This window comes from Macaca nemestrina, chromosome 2 (genome assembly GCF_043159975.1).
Source record: "Macaca nemestrina isolate mMacNem1 chromosome 2, mMacNem.hap1, whole genome shotgun sequence".
Lineage (NCBI taxonomy): Eukaryota > Metazoa > Chordata > Mammalia > Primates > Cercopithecidae > Macaca > Macaca nemestrina.
This window is the reverse complement of record NC_092126.1, coordinates 3,874,769-3,895,749: the sequence shown is the minus strand read 5'-3', so window position 1 is coordinate 3,895,749 and position 20,981 is coordinate 3,874,769. Positions and strand designations below refer to the sequence as shown.

The 20,981-nt window shown below is 37.4% G+C and overlaps 1 protein-coding gene across 9 annotated transcripts in view; it reads right to left on the bottom strand.

Moving 5' to 3' along the window:
• Positions 1 to 2,588: 2,588 nt before the first annotated feature.
• LOC105470986 (ATPase 13A3) overlaps positions 2,589 to 20,981 on the bottom strand; it is a 91,933-nt gene continuing 73,540 nt past the window's right edge. For 8 of the 9 annotated variants that reach the window (XM_071090637.1, XM_071090636.1, XM_071090634.1 and 5 more), the window contains 4 exons: positions 18,289 to 18,377; positions 12,104 to 12,184; positions 10,557 to 10,646; positions 2,589 to 4,521 (listed from right to left, as the gene is read on the bottom strand). In XM_071090637.1, coding sequence (XP_070946738.1) covers positions 4,324 to 4,521; positions 10,557 to 10,646; positions 12,104 to 12,184; positions 18,289 to 18,377 — 458 coding nt within the window. In that variant the 3' untranslated portion in view covers positions 2,589 to 4,323. The remainder of the gene's footprint in view (positions 4,522 to 10,556; positions 10,647 to 12,103; positions 12,185 to 18,288; positions 18,378 to 20,981) is intronic. The other variant, XM_071090640.1, reaches the window with a different exon arrangement.

The following is a 20,981-nucleotide window of genomic DNA, read 5'->3' as shown; positions in this document are numbered from 1 at the left end:
GAAGGCGAGCTGTGAAACAGAGTAAGATGCCACAGGCTCAAATTCTTGTGGCCCTTCTTTAGCCTATTTCCCCAGGAAAACCTCCAGTCAGAATGGCCTCTACGTTTTGTTCCTTAGGAAGACACTCTGATTGTCCAAGAAGGTTAAAGTAGGTATGGAAGTTGCAGAGAGTGGGGGGAACAGTCTTAGTCCATCCACTGAGCAAGCTGATGAGGTAATGAGAAGTATTTGGAGCAATGAAGTTGACAGCTCCAGTGCTTCCGGTCTCAAGATTCTGTGTCCATATCAGGTCAGAAGTCTGCTGTCAAACAGTGACCTGGCTTAAGGGGCTTGGCTATTCAAAAGCAGGTCTGCCTGGGTGAGATAAGCGCTTTCCTCTGAGGGAGACTCAGTGGGCAGGGCACAACAGGGAGCAACCGCACCCCAGCTTGGACCACAGACAGTCTCACTCAAGCCCCTAGGACTCCCTGTCCCTTCCTGCAATATACATTCAAAATAGAGCCATTGGCAGCAATACGGGGGAAGGAGACACATGCAGAACTATGCCCACACCAACAGGCTGTGGGGACAAGATCATACATGCTGCACAAACCATAGCGACTGCTAAGAACTTGAGGTAACAAACAGCAGGCAGGCCCTCACCCCCCAAATTCATCACACCACAGCCAGCCACATTTCCCTAGCAGAGGCGCCATGTCTCCCGAAGCTGAGCTCCATGGAAACAACTCCCAGCCACAAACAAAGGTCCTGTCTTCTCTGGGATTTCTACAACCATTTTCTCTCTCCATGGTATTAGCTTCTGGTTTGATTCTCCCAACTATTAATAGATTTTAAGTCCCTACTCTTCTATTTCACCATTTCCCTCAGACCTCCTCGCGTTTAACATCTGGCTCTACACTACATCTGACTGAGCGGTTTCCCCAGGATGGTCACACACACGGTATGATATGCGGAATGTTATTTCCTTTAAAAAAAAAAAAAGGAAATGGGGAAGTACTAATAGGCATGAAAATAAATCCGCAAAGGGCAGTATTCATGTGACTAAAAAGCAAACAAATGTATAAAGACACAGAAAAAAAGTGTTATTTCATCATTAAAATTTTTATTTTGAATAGCTTCAATCAAAAAAGGTTTCATAAGATTATTTACAATGCTGAATGTACAATTATGAATGTATGCCTTTTTGACAAGAGGGTACCATTCTTGAGCAGCAATACAATTTTAAAAATATAAAGATGCAGTATCATTTCTGATATAAAGTTACTTAAAAAAATCCAAGGTCTTAGGGAATTCACAAATCATAACCAGAAGTAGCTATTTTATTAATTTAATGTACACATAATTACCAAATTTTAATACATTAAAAATGTGTAAATGCCCACAGACTGTACAAAAATTAACACCCCATTTTGTTGAAAGTTCCCAACCACCTCCCACCATAAATATACAAAAATCTATTTTTAGATATGTCAAAATTGCATGCATGAGTATTTTCTAAAGCTTGAATTTTGCTTTTCACTGGATAATGTTATCTATAGCTGTTTTTGTAACAGACTACATAAACATTGATATATTATTTACCATGCCTTTGAAACTGTGCAGGACTTTCACAAACATGGGGAACAAAATAAATAGAGTAAAAACTGCAACAGTTTTGTTTAGATGCAAGTGCAATTTGGAAAGCTTTCGAATTTAAGGATTACAAAACTACTATAAAAAGTATTTATTTTGTTGTTGGCTTAGCCACTTTTATTCAAGCATTATTTGCAGCATTGCTTTACAGCAGTTGGTGCTAGAAGATACAAAACATATAGTTACCACTATTTAAACTTGAGGGAGAAAAAAAACTTTAAACAACCCTGAGGGAGACACACATTAAAAATCTTGTTATTTATTTAAAAAGTTAAAAAGTTACATATCATTATTTAACAATTACTTTCCCAGACATTTCTGTCCTTTAAGTATGTGCATAAATAAAATTTAAATCAGCAATATTTATTCATCTTAATACATCAAAATAATATATGTACAGATTTTAAAATTTAGGTCTGTATAAACTCAAATAATTTAATGTGAAATTCAGAATCAAAATTACTATGTAATGGTGACCTACAAGAGAAGACTCAGTCTATCTATGGCACTGAGTAGAACCCACACCTGGCTTCACAGGCGTTCTTCAAATAACATTCTCAACGTGAATAACCCACCTTGTCTATATTCAAATTTAACTTCCTACAAATGCTTTTCCACCTACCTAAACACCTCATTCCTTTGAAAACAATATGGAAAGATGAAATATAAAACCCTTATTAACTCTAAATGTTAAAAAAGTGGGGAGGGGGTGTCAAAAATAGCTCTTTATGATCATGCTCTTAAAGATGTTAAATACAATCTGATAATTGAATTTTTAAGCTGCTACTTAGCAATTACTTTCATTATATGCTTCAGTACTTAAACCAAAGAATAAAATGCACAATTGTGGAAATCACTGAAGAATAACACGAGCATATTTGAAATATGGAAATTATAAAATGATCCAGAGAATAAGTAACTATAGAAAATAGTGCTAATTCACAGCTCAAGAGGTCTAAGATGCATAGCTTCATAGAATCATTCATGGAACAATTGTCATCATCTAATGTGTATTAATAGCATATTATACATTTGATGGAAAACTTCGATTACATTTTTGCAGGAATCATCAGTGGCAATAGCAGTAACAGTGATCCTGAGTGTAACTTCTGTTTTTCTATAGTTACCAAACATCATCCAGGTCTTTGCAGCATAAAGAGTGAGAACCATTTGGTCCTAAAATTCTAGGTAAAATTTGGTAAATTTGTAAATATATGTTGGGAAAAGAATGATCGCTAGAAGTAGAAAGCACGAGCAAGCATGTTACTGGCTATGGAAGAACAGAGAACAATGTCACACTGTTTTAATAGTTTAGTGTCCATTTTACAGCACTATCAGTTTTTCTGTGTTACAATAACTGTGGGCATTGCCAAACTGCTGGATCCTACCTACAAAAGGCATTTTTTTAAAGTTACCTTAATTTTCGCAAGAATTTAAATGTTAATCAGGCCAAACAGAAAGGTGAAAAATGCTTCTCCACATTTCTTTTGGCTCAATGAATGTCAATTTTTTAACTTTATTTCCTCAATTTTTTTGTCTCCCAGAAATTTCCACATCAAATATGCTTATTTGTAACAATCCAATTCAAAACAGACATGCTCTGACCTCTGGCGCCACCTAATGGCATAAAACAAACTCATCAAATTCATATTGCTTTGAAAAAATGGCAGCCATTCAAATCCAATATTTTTTAAGCCTCATTATTGATAAGACAGAGACACACATCAAACCTCAAAAAAATCTTATGAGGTAAAATTCTAACTTAAAAAAACTATTATCCTATGTCTTTAGGTAATTGAAAACACAGAAGAAAATTTAAAAAACCATTTAAAATAACACAAAGCCTGACAGAAACACATTTGAAGAAACAGTAAAAGATGAATCTCCATCTACTGCCAAAAGAAATGAATCTTATTTCCTAGTGAAAAAGGTTCTACAACATTTAACAGAAGCAAATTAGACTACTGACACCACACATAGCACAGGAGCCATTTAATAGCTTTGAGAGGCGTCTCAAGAAGGCAGTGAAGCACCTTGCTGATTAGAAAAATAAAACCCAGGCAGTTTGTACAGAAAATATAAAACCAGAAATGGAAATTACCTGAGTTGTTCTATAAGAAACACCATAAAACTCATTCCTAACTCTAAACCATCTTAGGGAATTGGCATATGTTTATATAGAATTCTTTGGAAGAAACATTGGAATCAAATGAAAATAGGCTTTCAATATATTTTCACTGGAGGCTAATTAACACTCACTTTCTTTTAATCAATCACAAATTTAGAGCCTGTATATAAACACAGACTTTTCTAATAAGGGGGTTGTGAGCATAAATGTGAAGAGGTAAACTGGTCTCAAAAACTATTGTTGAAAAACCTACCAAACTTCTCCTGTACCCAATATAAAGAATATCACTGAGAGTAACAACCAAGAAAATTCTGGAAATGTATGTAATATTTTGGTTACTGAATGAAGATACAGGACTTTATGGATTGACTGTTAATTGAACTATTAGGACAATATCTTTTTCTGTTTTCATGTTTAAGAAAGAGCAAAGCTCTCAAATAAGCTACTATATCAGAAGGGACATAAACTGAAATAGTGCCATTCTGACACACAGGATCAGAAACTCCTAATATCATGTATTCCTGAATACTGTTATCAGCGATACCACTGAGACTGATTCACTGCTATGTTATAGTGATGATTTGACATGATCCATTCTCCTTAACTAAACCTTTAGCTTCTGTGGTTGTCTGAGGTTTTGGTGGCCATTCTGGATCAACCAAGAGCTCCTGCGCCAGATACATGTACTTTGCCTTTGGTATCTTCTTTCCACAGCTTAGGGCCCAGGGTAAGCAGCATTTTCTCCACCGATCCACGGACTCCTAAGGAAATAAGAGAAAAAAAAAACCCACCCCAGTTGATTAAAGGCTTGTTGTTTTAAACAGGTTTGTTAGAGCACACATTAGCAGAGGAAAATAAGAGGAGATGACTTCTGAGCACAACAAATGGGGGGAAAAAATTCATGTTACAAAAAAGGCAGCTTTGCCGGGTGTGGTGGCTCATGCCCGAAATCCCAGCATTTTGGGAGGCTGAGGTGGGAGGATTGCTTGGGCCCAGGAGCTCAAGACCAACCTGGGCAACACAACGAAATGCGTGTTCTTTTGTTTTATTTTTTAAAGGTAGCTTTCAATTATTTAGGAACTGATTATTCTTTAGATTTTTTTCGGGGGTTATCAATATGATTTACTTCATTTAGTCTTATATACATATACTCTTGTATACTAATACATTTTAAATAACTTGCAGATATGGATTCTTTAACAGAATATCTAGTGTATTAAGAAGAACTTTAAGCCATTCAGAAAGAGAAAACATTTTTAATTTTTAATTTGAAAATCTTCACATTCTGTCCCAAACTATCTTTCCATACTATTGCTCCTGGCAACTTAGCCGCATGATCGTTTTTGGAAGAAAGCTGTGTACAAGTAGCCTCGTTACTGTTAATGTCATCTCTCAAAACATGAAGTAAATATCCTTTGGTCAAAATTAGGGCTTCAATCATGTTTAATGTCAATTACGTCTTTTAAAACCTCATCCTTACTAATATAAAAAGAATACTGTTTTATAACGATGGTTTCTGTTGGTGCTCCATGACTGGGAAGGGTTTGTATAAAACAAGTACTATTGCTTCATATTATTTCATTGCAAAAAGCTCTGCTGTCACTGAAATCCTTCTGATCAATCCTGATGTTTTTAGTGAATGTGGCCTTAGATAAACGATCCTTGGAGAACAAGAAAGCAGAGTCCCTGGTTAATGCACAGAAATGTAAACTCAACAGAGGGCTGAAAAGGGCCCTCAGAATTTGTCTCAACTGAAATTTGAAATAAATATCAATGACTATACCGGGACTCAATGAAGTAGTTGTATTTATCTCTAAAGAACAGCCAGTTCTTAATTATTTTGGCTGCTGCTTCTCCAAAATGAAATTTAAATTCCAGGTCATTTTGTTTTGCCAATCAACATATAACCCAGGCTACAACTAGCTCTAAATGAAGTAATCTCACAAAGTAGAGTATAACGTAACTGAGATGCATATTCTAATGTTATCTAAAATGCCTCATGATTTAAAAAGGCAAGTTAGCTAGAGATGTATTTTGAAACATGTTTCTAAATTAGCCAATGGAGAAGAGCAAAAATACTTTAAAATTAAAGCTCTTAAAAGTTTTTACATAGGTCACTTGATAGCTCTTTCTCATCCAATTGAAACCACCATCAGGAACCTACACTCTTCCCCTCTTCTCCCCGACCCGCTGAGAGCATGGTAAACAGTAACTCACCGCTCTCAATGTTAAAGGTCCACTAGCTTAAGTTTGTCAACAAAACACAATAAGCTACACTGCTACCAAGAATTTAAAGGCAAAAACGGTGGACAAAAGCAAGCTACGTCTGGGGTGGGGGCGGGGGAAGTTTGAAGATTACTTGCCTAGTAGCCTTTTCACTGTCATAACTAAGGAGAGTTATATTAGTATCACCTTTTAAAAAGTCCACAGGAAAATACTTAGCATTAAGGTACAGAAGTCACTGTTTATAGGATTCTTCAGGTGATCCAAAATAACAGATAATGTCTTTCCAGTACAGGCACACAACAAACATAATATTTCATCTGAGATGATAATTTACTACTTAGATCTTACTTTTTCCCAAGGTGTCATTTGTCAATCTAATTGTGGAAAAAAATCATTGTTCCTAAATCAATTTGAAAGCTGTCACTTTTTTTTTTTTTTTTTCAGATGGAGTCTTGCTCTGTCACCAGGTTGGAGTGCAGTGGCGCGATCTAAGCTCACTGCAACCACTGCCTCCCGAGTTCAAGTGATTCTCCTGCCTCAGCCTTCCAAGTAGCTGGGATTACAGGCACGCGCCACGGCGTCCAGCTAATTTTTTGTATTTTAGTAGAGACAGGGTTTCACCATGTTGGCCAAGATGGTCTCGATCTCCTGACCTTGTGATCTGCCTGCCTCAGCCTCCCAAAGTGCTGGGATTACAAGTATGGGCCACCGTGCTCAGCCGAAAGCTGTCACTTTTAAGTAGCACTGTTAGATTATCAGAGAAAATAAGCTAATGTTGACTGTTGACTTTTTTAAAAAAAGCAGAAACATAATAGGACTTGTCCGTCCAAAGAATCTGCCAGGTTGAAGGGCAATGTGTAGCAAGCTGAGTTAAGGAAAGCCAAACACACATATTTCAATTCATTGCTCCCTACTTGTGGAAAGTAAGTCAACCAATAAAATTAAAATTAATTTAATTGCAAATAGAACAACCGAATAGAATTCTTTTTATGCATTAAAAATCCTCACAACCCTATTACAAACAATGTACACTTGTCACAATTTTTAAAAAGTCATGAGGAACACTAAGGATCCCCCTACTGTACCATAATTGAAAACATTTTGTTCCTGTACCCTTACCTTCCCCAAGTATCATACACAGAAAGTACACTATATGCAAGCATAGGTTTGTTAGTTTACAAACACAAACATACCACACATATTCTCAAACACAATATAATTCAGTAGAAGAGAAAATAAAAGGTGCTACAGGCATGCTGGAATGAGAAATCAGCCAGCGGGGAGATGATGATGGTGCAGGGAGAAAGGCAAGCACTGTGTAACACAAAGGCCATGAAACAGGGCATCGGGCACAGAGTGAGCACGTGGGTCTCTCCAAAACACCTACGGCACAAGTCCCTAAAGCAGGACACAGTAGCTGTAGCAACTGGATCTTTCGGTTTGTTTCTGAAAGGAATGCTTAAGTGACCAAATTTATCCCCTCAGAGAAGGAAAGAGGCTATCATGCATAGTTTAGCAGAGAAACTAAAAAGAACTTTCAAAAATGTCAAGTTTACGCTTAGCAATGTCTTTCAGTAAATGTTTTCATGGGTAGTATATAAAACAGAATGCCAAGCCTGAAGAAAAAAATGTTACAACGGTGCTGTGGTTTTCATAAGTCTTCTTCCATACCAATTCTGAATATAAAACAAAACAGAAAATCAGAATAAACATTCTAGCTATGTAGCTCAAATAATATTCTAAGTGGCATAAAGACTACCACTACACCATAAAAACTACTTTTTTGGATTTTTCACCAAATAAGAAAACATGAATTGGGCACAAATCCCTAGGCACGATCAGATCACAGATGGTAGGATCTAGTTCCACTACTAAGTACCCTCAGTTTACAGACACAAGGTGGGCACAAATGCTCCTAAAGAGAAGATGTGACACAGATCTCCTCAAACAGGGTAAAGCTTTATAGAAAACCACAGATGACGGGGGTCTCCACTGAAGATTTCCATCCAGTAGGGCAAGGGTGGAGTTCAAAGTATTTCTGATGAATAATCTTGCTTGAAAATCACCGGTATAAATTTTTTTTTTTTTTTGGTCAGAGAATAAGTATGAACACCTGGGGCTGCCAACTGTGACAACCAAAAGTGTCTCCAGACACTGGCAAATGTCCCCTGGGGGAAATCATCTCTGACTGAGAACCTCGGCCTTACGGTAATACGATGAACTAATGACTGGCTCTCGAAGGGCCACAAACATCAACAGTGAAGCAACACTACACACAGAAGCAGCAGAGAGTGAAAGCATGCCACTTTGTGCTGGGAGGTTATAAGAACTCTCTTTCCTAAAGCCAGTAAGTTTTTTAAAAATGCACCTTAATCATGACCATAGAAACGGAAGACTTCAATTCTCGTCTATTTGATGATTTTCAGAATCAGCTGACACATAGGGTATACTGGGGCCCACCTGCTCTGGACCACTCTCTACCTTCACTCTCCCATGAACACTTTAGAGGTAGAAACACAAACTCCTAAAAATTAGAAGGGCGGGCCGAGTGTGGTGGCTCACGCCTGTAATCCCAGCACTTTGGGAGGCCGAGGCAGGCAGATGGCTTGAGCCCAGGAGTTTGAGACCAGCCTGGGCAACATGGCAAAACCTCCTCTCTGGGGGAAAAAAAAAAAAAAAAAAAAAAAAAAAAAAATTGCTGGGCCTGGGATGGCATGCACCTGTAGCTCCATCTACCCAGCAACATGGTGAAACCCTATCTCTACAAAACAAACCAACAAAGATTGCCGGGCACAGTGGCTTGCACCTGTAATGCCAGCCACTGGGGAGGCTGAGATGGGAGGATAATCTGAGCCTGAGGAGCTCGAGGCTACAGTGAGCCATGATCACGCCACTGCACTGCAGCCTGGGTGACAGAGTGAGACCCAGGTCTCACAAAAAGAGAAGGGCAGATATTTATTAATTAATTTCTTTAGAAAACAGAGACAAATAAAAGAATTTTCTGTCATTTAATTTTGGTTGAAAAGCAAGGAGAGACTCCCAATCCAAATATTTTTAAGGGGTCTTATGATACATACTTTCACCTAAACCAGGGTATTACTCCCCTCCAAAACATGCAATTTCTTGTTCAGATCAATAGTCAGAGATCTCTTTGGAGAATATAAAAATCTAAATGTTTTCCTAGGCCTAGGAATACAATACAAATATTTCACATGAGAATTGATGATATAAGCCAAAAATAACCTTCTGAAGTAATGCAGTGAGGTAACTATATATACGGGGGTGGGAGGGTTGGGTTGTTGGGGTGTGTGTGTGTGTGTGTGTGTGTGTATACACAGACAAGATTTTGCTAAAGGACTTGAGCCCCTTGTACAACCCTAGTCATACCCACTACTAGGGACAACTGGTATTACACTGCTTTCAGGGGAAAAAAAAAATTGAGGCTGACTCCAGATGCTGCTGCATTCTATCATTATCCACCATAAAGCATTAGAAAATGGAATCAGTGCTCTGCAGGCCCTCTTTGAAAGCAATCCTGTGGCATTACACCAGGACATCAGGCCTGCTGGATTACCAAAATAAAGCTCAGGAAGTTACCACTTAGGTAAAAGTTGGCTAAAACGAAGTGCGTAACCCAACTCAAAAATGCCAAGGAGTCCTCTTCAACACCACCAGCTTCCTGTGGCTCAAGGCTGAGTAAAAGACTCAGAGCTCTTATCTGTAAAGCATATCACCCATCTCTAAAGAAAAATGGGTAAGGCAATGAAGGGGTGAGATTTTATCAAATTCTCTATGACCAAAAAGCTACCTCAAAGAGTTCTGACTCACAGCATGGGTTTAAAAAATAAGTCCAATCTGTATCAGTATCAAGAGCTCTACTTTAACATCCTAACACTAGGAAATGCGTTTATTCTTCTGTGTCTCTTCTCTCTTTACCACAGAACTTGCGATACCTTTCAAATGATAGGCTATTTAACAGACCCAAAAAGTCAAATGTCCTAAAACATGGTTTGTATGAAAAAAGGCAAATCATCTTCTGAATGAAATGGTATATAATGCTGGAGAAAGCCAAAAAGGCACTCCAAATTAAGGGACAGTAACTGACAAGAAATCAGGAATACTTCTTCAAAATTCTGGCCTTTGGACTCTGATCCAAGAAGAAACAATTTTCACTGCAAATTTTGTTTATATAAATCTCGTTTAGCTTCTAAGGGGATTCATGAAAAACAAAAACATAAAATTTATAGTAGACTGAAATGGAAAAATTAACTCACCTCTGAGGACAAGACTTTTACACAAATAGAAGATCAGGATTGGAATGGAAAGGAGACTTATGAAATTTCTGATCTTGAAAAGCCTCTAACAAATGTTTGCCATGAATTTTCTAGGACTTGTTATAAGAAATGAAAGGCCAAGCACAGGGAAAAAGGCTGAAGTAACACATAATAGAACAAGAACACGCCAGAGAATAACATGTAACAGAACAAGAACATGCTAGAAAATACAGCGTACGCAAGCAAAGAGCCTGGACAGACAGGAAGAACTGAGAATTGAAGTGCTGAGTTCCAACCTGTGGTGGCTGTGTGGTGCTGAACCGATACTCTCCTTGTTTGTCTCGATTGAATACAACTTTCCAAAGGACCATGTCAAGGAAGAAGTTCTGAGAGATAGTCCAGCGAGTTAAGAATTAACAATGACTAAGTCATTTTTTATTAATGTGCACCTTTTTAAAGAATCACACAATGCTGCATAATTGATGAAAAACATATTTTGATTTTCATATATGGAATTTCAGTTAACACTGCCAAAGGATCAAGAATGACAGGAGTTTTGTAACAAATATAAATCATCATAACATTCTTGATAAAACGAGACTTCTAAATTTTCCATGAAATATGGCTTCTGTATAAAAAGGTCTTTCCCATATTAAAATGATGCTTATATAATTTGAAGTCTTTCTTCACAATGCTTATGTTCACTGAATATCTAGTATTAATTCTATATCCATATCTATAGATATATAATTTCATCAGCATCCAACACAAACCATTCTTTAGATAGTAAGAATAAGTAACATTTCTGTGAAAAGATGAACTTATATTGTAGAAAAAGAAAATTTTAAGAATATATCTTACATGTGCTTCCTAGCACCCATAAAATAGAAAAAAAAATCACATTGCACTGTGCAACTTCCAAAGGTCAGTACCATAATATCCATGCTGCCCATCATATCTCAAATTTAAATACCAACTCATCTTTTAGGGGGTAATGAAATTAAGCATAATTTCTAAGTCCAGAACTATTATCACTAAAATATATGGATATATATTTCTCAAAAAAATTACCTTTATTTTAATCCAAAAGCCTGTGCTACGAAACTCTTAACTTAAAAATCACAACTGTATCTCCCTCTTCCATTTCTTATAGTTACTGTAACAGTCAATTACGATAGTAGTTCTGAGAGCAGACAAAAGCCACCAATGAGAACTTGCTACCTCCTTTTAGAGACTAACCCAAAGGCAATTCTAACAGGAGGATAACTACACAATATACAATGAATCAAAGGGTACTTAAGACCTCTAGAGGCCACTCAAAAGCAAATATCAAGGAGGATGTTCCAGTAATCAATGCTGAAATTAGGTAAGTCCATAACGATAATTATTTTATACTTTCATTAAACTCTCTTGCTATTAATATTCACTGTGTTTCCTGGAGCATGGCCCCCCGCCCCATTCTTTCCTTCCTTAAATGGGAGATTTTACTGTACATCACAAAACACAGGTGGCACATGCCAACTCTGATTTCACAATCACTGATTCATTAGTTCATGGGCCACCGAGGCCCCGAACTTTTCTCCTTTCTACTCATCATTACTTTTTATTATCACATTGCTTATTTTCTCCTATCTGTGTGAGTGCAACTAAGTCACATCCCTTAATATGATCACTATGAATTCATGGAGAAGTTTCACAAGAGAATGCTAAATGAATTTGCCTAAGATGAAACTGAGACTCTGTGGCTTTCCATTATATTACCTGTCCTCTTCTCCCATTTACCATTAAATCACCCAAGAATTCCAAAGTAACATGGTAGCCATTTGACTATGGAAGTGCTTACCTCCACTGTGATAGATACAAAGGCATTGACAAGAACAATGATGAGCATAGTTACACGCCACTGATATGGTACACACACTATCTGTAATGCAAAAACATTTTAAAGTTAAAATTGCTGTATGTCGTCAATATTATAGCACTATATCATAATTTCTAAATTTATTGAATTCCTATGATGTACCAAACACCTTCATATATCTTAATATATCTACTTAATCCTCAACACTGCCCCAGGGTATATATAATATTCACTTTCAGATGATAAAACTTAAAGTGTAAGTAACTCAAGGTTAAAGCAAATATTAAGTGACTGAGGTTAGAGTCAAATCCTGTTCACTGAGATTCAAAAGCCCATGCTCTACTAGATCATGAATGTCTAACAGTTTCTATCTTTAAAATAAAAGTCCATCTTTAAACAATGAGGTACCAGCCGGGCACAGTGGCTCACGCCTGTGATCCCAACATCTTGGGAGGCAGAGGCGGGCAGATCACTTGAGGCTAGGAGTTTCAGACCAGCCTGGGTAACATGGCAAAACCTCGTCTCTACTAAAAATACAAAAATTAGCCAGGTGAGGTGGTTGTGTGCCTATAATCCCAGCTACTGAGAAGGCTGAGGCATGAGAATCACTTGAGCCTGGGAAGCGGAGGCTGCAGTGAGCCGAGATCCTGCCACTGTACTCCAGCGTGGGTGACAGAAGACTCTGCCTTAAAAAAAAAAAGAGGTACCAATCTAATAATGAAGTACTGGTCAAAACTTAATTATACAGACAAATTCATAAAAGAACTATACAGATGAAGTTAAGAAAAAACAATCTAACTGTTCACTTTAAAATCTGATTAATTTCTAAAGCCTAAAAAAAATGGGATAGTAGTAAAGACAGAAAGAGGTTTAGAATAAGAAAACTGAAAGAATCTAACAAATGGCTGGCTACAGAAGGAGGAAGAAAAGGCACGGATAAATAGACACACACACATGTACACACGCATGCACACTTCTGACTTGGATAAATAGTGGTACTAAGAAACAGAGAAGAAATAGGGTTGAAGGAGAACATGATGAGCTTAGTTCTTAAAATGCTGAAATTGAGGGATCTGTTGGATGGAACACCCAAGTAATAGTCAATATATCAGTGTACATGCAGGTCTACAGCTTAGTGAGTTAGGCGCAGGGTATAAAGGTTGGGAGCCTTTGGCATATAGATGGTAATTACAGGTGAAGCCATGACTCTAGGGGACATCACCAGAATGTACTGAGTGACCAGAGGAATAAGAACAGAAATGTAAGGAACTCTAACATTTAAGGAACGGGCAGAAGGAGTGGAACCACAGTAGAAAATGAGACTGAAGAGTCATAAAGGTAAGAAAAGGCCAAAAGACAGCAAAGCATCACAACATTTCGGAAGAGAGTATCTTAAGAATGATGACATGGCTAACTCAACAAATACTGCTGGGGAGTCAAGTAAGACTGGAAAAAAATAAATTAAGGAGAAAAGTCTACTGGATATAACCAGTAAGAGGCAAATGGCCTTGCTAAGGGCAGTTTCAGTAGATTGGCAGGGGAAGATGCCGGACTAGCTGACAAATGTGTGGGAGGTAAGCTGAATGTGGTACTATTTCAAGAAAAAGTTGGTTGTAAAACCGAAGACATGTGCAGCAGAAGAGAAATAGAATGCATTTTGTTTTCTTCTTTTACTGTAAGTGCTTATCTAACCCCCTCAATGAAATATGCAGGGAAACAGACATACATTGATGGTAAGACTACAACCCGGAACACCTTCAAAGTTCAATAATGCAACATTTATGACAATTAAATTTATAAATACCCTCAGACCAAGCAATTCCACTTTTTCATATTTAGCCTATAAATACATATTTGTCTGTAACTGAAGTATGCAAGGATTTACAATACCACATTGTTTCTAATAGCAAAACACTGGAAACTAACCTAAATATCCAGCAAAACAGGACTAAACAAATTACGAAAAAGTCCATGCAATGGAATACTCACTTCACAAACTCTGTAAGCTTAAGTTATATAACTTTAAGATCAAACCTGTCCATAACACACAAGGAAGGAAAACCAAATCTGATCTCATTTATGCAGAGGCAAAAATCCAAAACAAAATCATAGCAACCTAAATCCAAATTTCAAAGAGTGTGCATCATGACCAAACTGAATTTATTCTAGAATTGCAAAGTTAGTTCAATATTTGAATACTGATCAGCTATAATTCATCACATTCTTCAGGGAGAAAAACTGTGTGACCATTTCAATAGCTGCAGAAGAAGCATTAGATTGGCTGGGCATGGTGGCTCACACCGGCAATCCCAGCACTTTGGGAGGCCAAGGCGGGTGGATCACAAAGTCAGGAGTTCGATGCCAGTCTGGCCAGATGGTTAAATCCCGTCTCTACTAAGAATACAAAAAATTAGCCAGGCATGGTGGTGCATGCTTGTAATCCCAGCTACTTGGGAGGCTGAGGCAGGAGAATTGCTTGAACCTGGGAGGCGGAGGTTGCAGTGAGCCGAGATCATGCCACTGCACTCCAGTCTGGGCGACACAGCAAGACTCCATCTCAAAAAAAAAAAAGCATTAGATAAAAATTTAAAACCATTTATATTAACAACACTGTACAACCAAGGAAGCTTCCTTAACCTGATAAAGACTATGTACAAGAAATACACAGCAAACAGTGTATCTAACGGTGAACTATTAGGAACATTTCCTTTAGAGACAAGACTAAGACAAGGATATCACTATCACTGTAACCAATATATTAACACATGAAAAATACAAAGAAAGCATCTAAAGACTGTGAAATGTCAGAAACAAACAGCTTGTAATTACTTATATATGATGCCTGTCTAAACAGAAAATCCTAGACAATCTAAAATGTGTCTGAATAAAGTCTGACAAGGCTTCTGGGTACAAGATGAATATCTAAAACAATTGTATTGAATTCAACAACATAAAAAATTAGAAAATGTCATTTTAATTATAATTTATCAAGGGATCAAAAACTGTATTACTCCAGGAATCTAACAAAAAATGTGCAAAAACCATTAGGGAGAAAACTATCTGACTTACTGAAAGACATTAGGTCAAGAAGACAAACAGAAAGAGATATTGTTTGTGGGAAGGAAAACTAATCAATTCACCCTCAAAATTTGTTGATCAACTCAGTGTAATTCTAATAGTTCCGAGAGGGATTTTCCTGGTATTTGACAAACTAAACTTAAAAGTTAAGAAGAAAAGCTTGGCTGGGCACAGTGGCTCACCAAGGCAGGGAGATCACCTGAGGACAGGAGTTCGAGACAAGCCTGGCCAACATGGTAAAACCCCGTCTCTACTAAAAATAGAAAAAATTAGAGCCAGGCATGGTGGCAGGTGCCAGTTACTCGGGAGGCTGAGGCAGGAGAATCACTTGAATCCGAGAAACGAAGGTTGCAGTGGGCTGCACTCCAGCCTGGGCACCAGAGCCAGATTCTGTCACACACACACACACAAAATAAAAATAAAAAAGGAAGAAGAAGAAGAAAAACTCAAGCACAGCCAAAAAAGGTCATGATGAACAACAATGTATGTGGGGGTAGGAGTCCTACCCAACCATATATCAAGATTTCTTATAAAGTCATGGTCAACATGGACAATATAGTACTGGCACAAATAAAGAGAACTAAAGAACAAAATATGGAGTCCCTAAAACACTATTAGTTATATATATGCAAAACTGTGGCCAGACACCATGGCTCATGCCTATAATCTTAACACTTTCAGAGGCCGAGGCAGGAGGATCACTTGAGCCCAGGAGTTGGGGGCCAGACTGGGCAACACCGTGAAACCCCATTACAATTTTTATTACAAAAAATTTTAAAATCTGCTGGGTGTGGTGGCACACACCTGTGGTCCTAGCTACCCAGGAGGCTGCGGTGGGAGGACCACTTGAGCCCAGGAGGTTGAGGCCACAGTGAGCTGAGATCATATCACTGCACTCTAGCCTGGGTGAGAGAAGGAAGGCAGGAAGGCAGGAAGGCAGGAAGGCAGGAAGGCGGGAGGGAGGGAGGGAGGGAGGGAGGGAGGGAGGGAGGGAGGGAGGGAGGGAGGGAGGGAAGGAAGGAAGGAAGGAAGGAAGGAAGGAAGGAAGGAAGGAAGGAAGGAAGGAAGGAAGGAAGGAAGGAAGGAAGGAAGCAAGCAAGCTGATATAGGACAAAGGTATCACTGAATATCAGTGGGAAAAGACAAACTTCAATAAGCAATTGCTGAAACAAATGGGTATGTGTAAGAGAAAAAAAGAAAAAGAAATATGATCCCTATTCAAAAGCTATACATAAAATTAATTCCAGATGGATTAAAGACCAAATGTGAGAGTATCTTTATAACTCTGAGATGGACAAGTCTGCCAAACTGAGACACAAGGAACAAACAAAGAAATTAATAAATTTGCCTTGTCAGATTATAAATTTGTTTTTTAAAAACAGATATTATAAACAAAGTAAAAAGACAAGCCACAAACTGGGAGAAGATATTTATCACTATACAGTCAAACATAATACATTAAGAACTCTGAAAACTAAGTTTAAAAAAAGGCAACATCCTAGTAGAAAATATTGGCCAAAGACATGAATAGGCAGTTCACAGAGAAAATAAAAATGGCCATTAAACATATGAAAAAATGCTCCACTCCATTAGTAAAGTTCATTGGCAAAGTAAAACCATCATGATATAACATTTTACACCCACTAGACAAGACAAAGTGTTGGCAATGATATGAAACAACAGGATGTCAAACCCTGATGGATGACTGACACAATCACTTTGGAAAACAACTTGCCACATGGTAGCTGAAGAGCAGTACATGCTCATCATGATACCAGATTCACCAGAGGAAACTTCTGTCCCAAGTGGTTTGCCAGGGGTACTAGTGGAAGGAGTATACTACCACTGGAAGTGTTTGCAATTACCAGCACATGGCAATATTTAAAAAGCAGATGGACTTCTACTGGGCTTCATTACTTTTTCGAATTCTCTGCAGCATCGCACCACTGTCTCACTGCTTGTCCCTGGGTAAACCACTCCCACTCCGCTCTGGCACACTACTACTTACCCCCACACACTGAACGACATGAAAAATATGTCCACTCCGCTCTGGCACACTACTACTTTTACCCCCACACACTGAACGACATGAAACATATGTCCACTCCGCTCTGGCACACTACTACTTACCCCCACACACTGAACGACATGAAAAATATGTTCATAGCAGCGGTATGTTCAGTAAATATTTACCCACAGAGGATGAAGACATGAATTTAATATATTCCTGCAACTGTATACTACAAAGCAGTGAAAATAAAATACCCATATCAACAAACAATGTTGATGGGAGAATGCAAGTCACAGAAAAAGGGGAACAAGTTAACATTTTCATAAAGTTCAAGAGCACACAAAACTATCTTTTATGACTGCAAACATACACGGTAAGTGTATAATGAAAACAGGGAATGACAGGGAAAATCATCAAAACAGGTACATGAGAGTGCCTTATTGACTGGCAATGATACCTTTTTTTGTTTTCTTTTGTCACTGACTTGTGCTCAGGTAATGTTCATTTCTTTAGGCTGGATGATACACTCAGGGTGTTATTTCTTTATCATTTTTTAATTACAGTTAACAACTTAAATATGTGCACATATTCTTTTGTAAGAAAAACAAGTATTTCATTACTCAGAAAGTTTTTAATGAAAAGAATGAAGAACTAAATGGCCAAAAAACAAAAGGGAGCATGTGCAGACTACTCAAGAAGCAGATGGTAGAGAAGAGAGGAGTAACAGGTACCAGGATCAACGCTTTTTTGTTTTTAAAGACCAAGGGCTATTTAATTTGTTTGCAGACAAATGAAAATGGAACCGGAAGCAGAGATTAAACAGGTATAGCTAATAAAAGCTGCTATTTTAATTAGGTTCTTTATTCTTTGTAGAGTATCTTTGAGTTAATATAACAGCATCTTTTTTTGAGACTCCATCTCAAAAAAAAAAAAAAAAGGTAGGACTCATATTGTGTAAAAAGCAATTCTACTAGACATATACTTATAATAGAATATATAAAAAGAAGAGATCCTGGAAAAAAAGAAATGTATACAGGTTAGTCTTTTTCCCCAAACAAATGATGTGCTTAAGTCTTACCTGAAGAACCTGGTCAACAGAGGCAACTGGATACAACATGATGAATAATATAAAAACATATAAAAAAATCACAGAAAAAACAAAAAAATCTGGAAAAGAAAGTAAAAGTAAAACAAGTAAATTAGGAAATTCCTTTGTATAAAAAGGTATCCAATAACAACTGGCATACTATCATTTCTAAATCTGGTTTTGAATACTTTCACTTCAGTTGATGAAATAAAGTATGTGCTCTGTTATTTCCTAGAGTACGAGTCCAGGGCACCCAAAAGATTCATATACACGATGTGATGTTATATTTAAACTCCATTAGCTTTAACTGTAAAAATACTTCAGAAAATAATCAGCACTTAAAAAAATAAGACTCAGACCTTCATGGACATTTGCATGTTGCCCAAATGGATAGCTACTTTGTAAGATAGTAAAGTCAATATATAATGTACAAACAAGAGACTAAACTATGTGTGGCAAAATGAGATTATCATTTAAAACATGTATTCAATGACAATTACTATTGATTGTAAAAATGCTGAACAACACTTATTTTCAGTATTAGGTATGTCTTAATCCTAAACAGAGGCATTCTAACCTAAATGTGAATATATTTCTAGTTAAGTGAATCCCATTTTTTCACTGATTTACACTGTGAAAATGTTTTCACAGAAAAAGCCAAAAGCCAAGGGACTGAGTTGATCTACTGTTTTTCAAAGTGGGCTGACCTTATGGCTTGCTATGGGAGCTGGGAACAGCAAATCCACCCAGTAGTACTTTGTCTCACTTTTCTAACTCAAAAACCAAACTGCTTGCTCATGGCCATTTTCTTAAGTGTGTACATACACACATATACATGCATGTATATAAGCATATACTTATATAATAATAAGCCATAAAAGTGGCTCCAAAATGTCCTAATTATATTGATAGCCCAAACTTTTTCCCGTTTTCCTTTGATCTGGACATTTATTTACAAGTTCCTATTTGAACTCCATTTCAGACTTGAACTTTCCTAAGACCACATACAAAAACTTTACCACGAAGCCTCCAGACTGGGTAAAGAAGTCACTCTCCTTCTACTGACTGGAAATGAAGGGTCTCAGTGCTACGTTTAAACGTGGAAGTTATTTGTAAATATAAACTTCGTTAATATCAATTCAAAACTACAGGTAAATATTTATCATTCTACGGAAACTATACTATATATTAATCATTTTTATGTTTATATATACCAGTGTGTAGGGGTATATATACATAGTTTTAGTAGCTTAAGCTGAAACTTACACGAACACTTATACCAAAAGTGGAGACACTTTTTTTACTATGAGCCACTGACCAAAAGGATTAAAAAAAACACGGGGCCGGGCGTGGTGGCTCACGCCTATAATCCCAGCACTTTGGGAGGCCGAGGCGGGCGGATCATGAGGTCAGGATATTGAGACCATCCTGGCTAACACGGTGAAACCCTGTCTCTACTAAAAATATAAAAAATTAGCTGGGCATGGTGGCGGGTGCCTGTAGTCCCAGCTACTTGGTAGGCTGAGGCAGGAGAATGGCATGAACACGGGAGGTGGAGCTGGCAGTGAGCCGAGATCACACCACTGTACTCTATCTAGCCTGGGCGACAGGGCGAGACTCCATCTCAAAAAAAAAAAAAAAAAAAAAAAAAAAAAAAAAAGGTGGGACTCATATTGTGTAAAAAGCAATTCCACTACACTGTAAATAGGAAATGTGACATCCTGTTTCACAAATGCAGCAACTAAAGTATCAAATAAGTTCTATGGTCACTTAAGTAGTTATGGTCAGATAAGGAAAAAGTGTTTAGAAAGTGGTGGTTGGAAGTATATAGAAACAGAAAAGAAAAAAGACAAAATCAGAAAAAGTACAAAAAGCAATGGTCAGAATATAAATCGCAGAGAGAAACACAGAGACTAAAAAAGAATTTCAATGAAGTAATACCCATATTGCATGTTTTTCAAATCCGATTGCAGTTTTCAAGCCACAGCAGATTTACACCTGGTTCTTGACATGTGTGTTGTTGGCAAAACAATAAAATAAAATAACTTACTCAAGCACAGAAGCGTCTTTACATCTACCTAAACAATGTTTGTTTCTCAAATTTTCATGTCTCTCCCACAGCCACCTCTTGGATCCCACCTCTAAAAATCTGCCAAGATTTCCATGTGAAAGAGAAAATAAGTAACTGAATCTATCTTTGTTTAGCCTGGAGGGAAAAAAAAAAAGGCACTATTCAAAAAAGACACTAAGTGACAGGGGAGAAGGATGGCTGGTAGACATATAATCATACCAAATTTTAAAATCAATAAGGATTTCAACCAAGAATAGAAGAATTAGGTATTCACTTTAGAGAGGTATGAATTTCTTGTAGACTATGCTCTCAGCTCCTAGATTCTCCTAGCATTATAAGCAATGGCTTAGTAATTATACTAAAGTGTAAAATAAACATTCTTCACCAGAAGACAGATATCAAAACAAATTGTGTGTCACTGGTGATTGCAGGCCAGGGATTTAGATTGTTTTAGATTGACTCTTCCACAAAGCTATGTGAATCTGAACAAGTCATTTACAGTCAAATTATTTTATCTATAAAATGGGGATATAAGGATTCTGTAGGAAATAGTAGATTTTTAAGTATTCAAAGTACATAGCAACATTAAATTGAAGTTATTATGAAATATTTT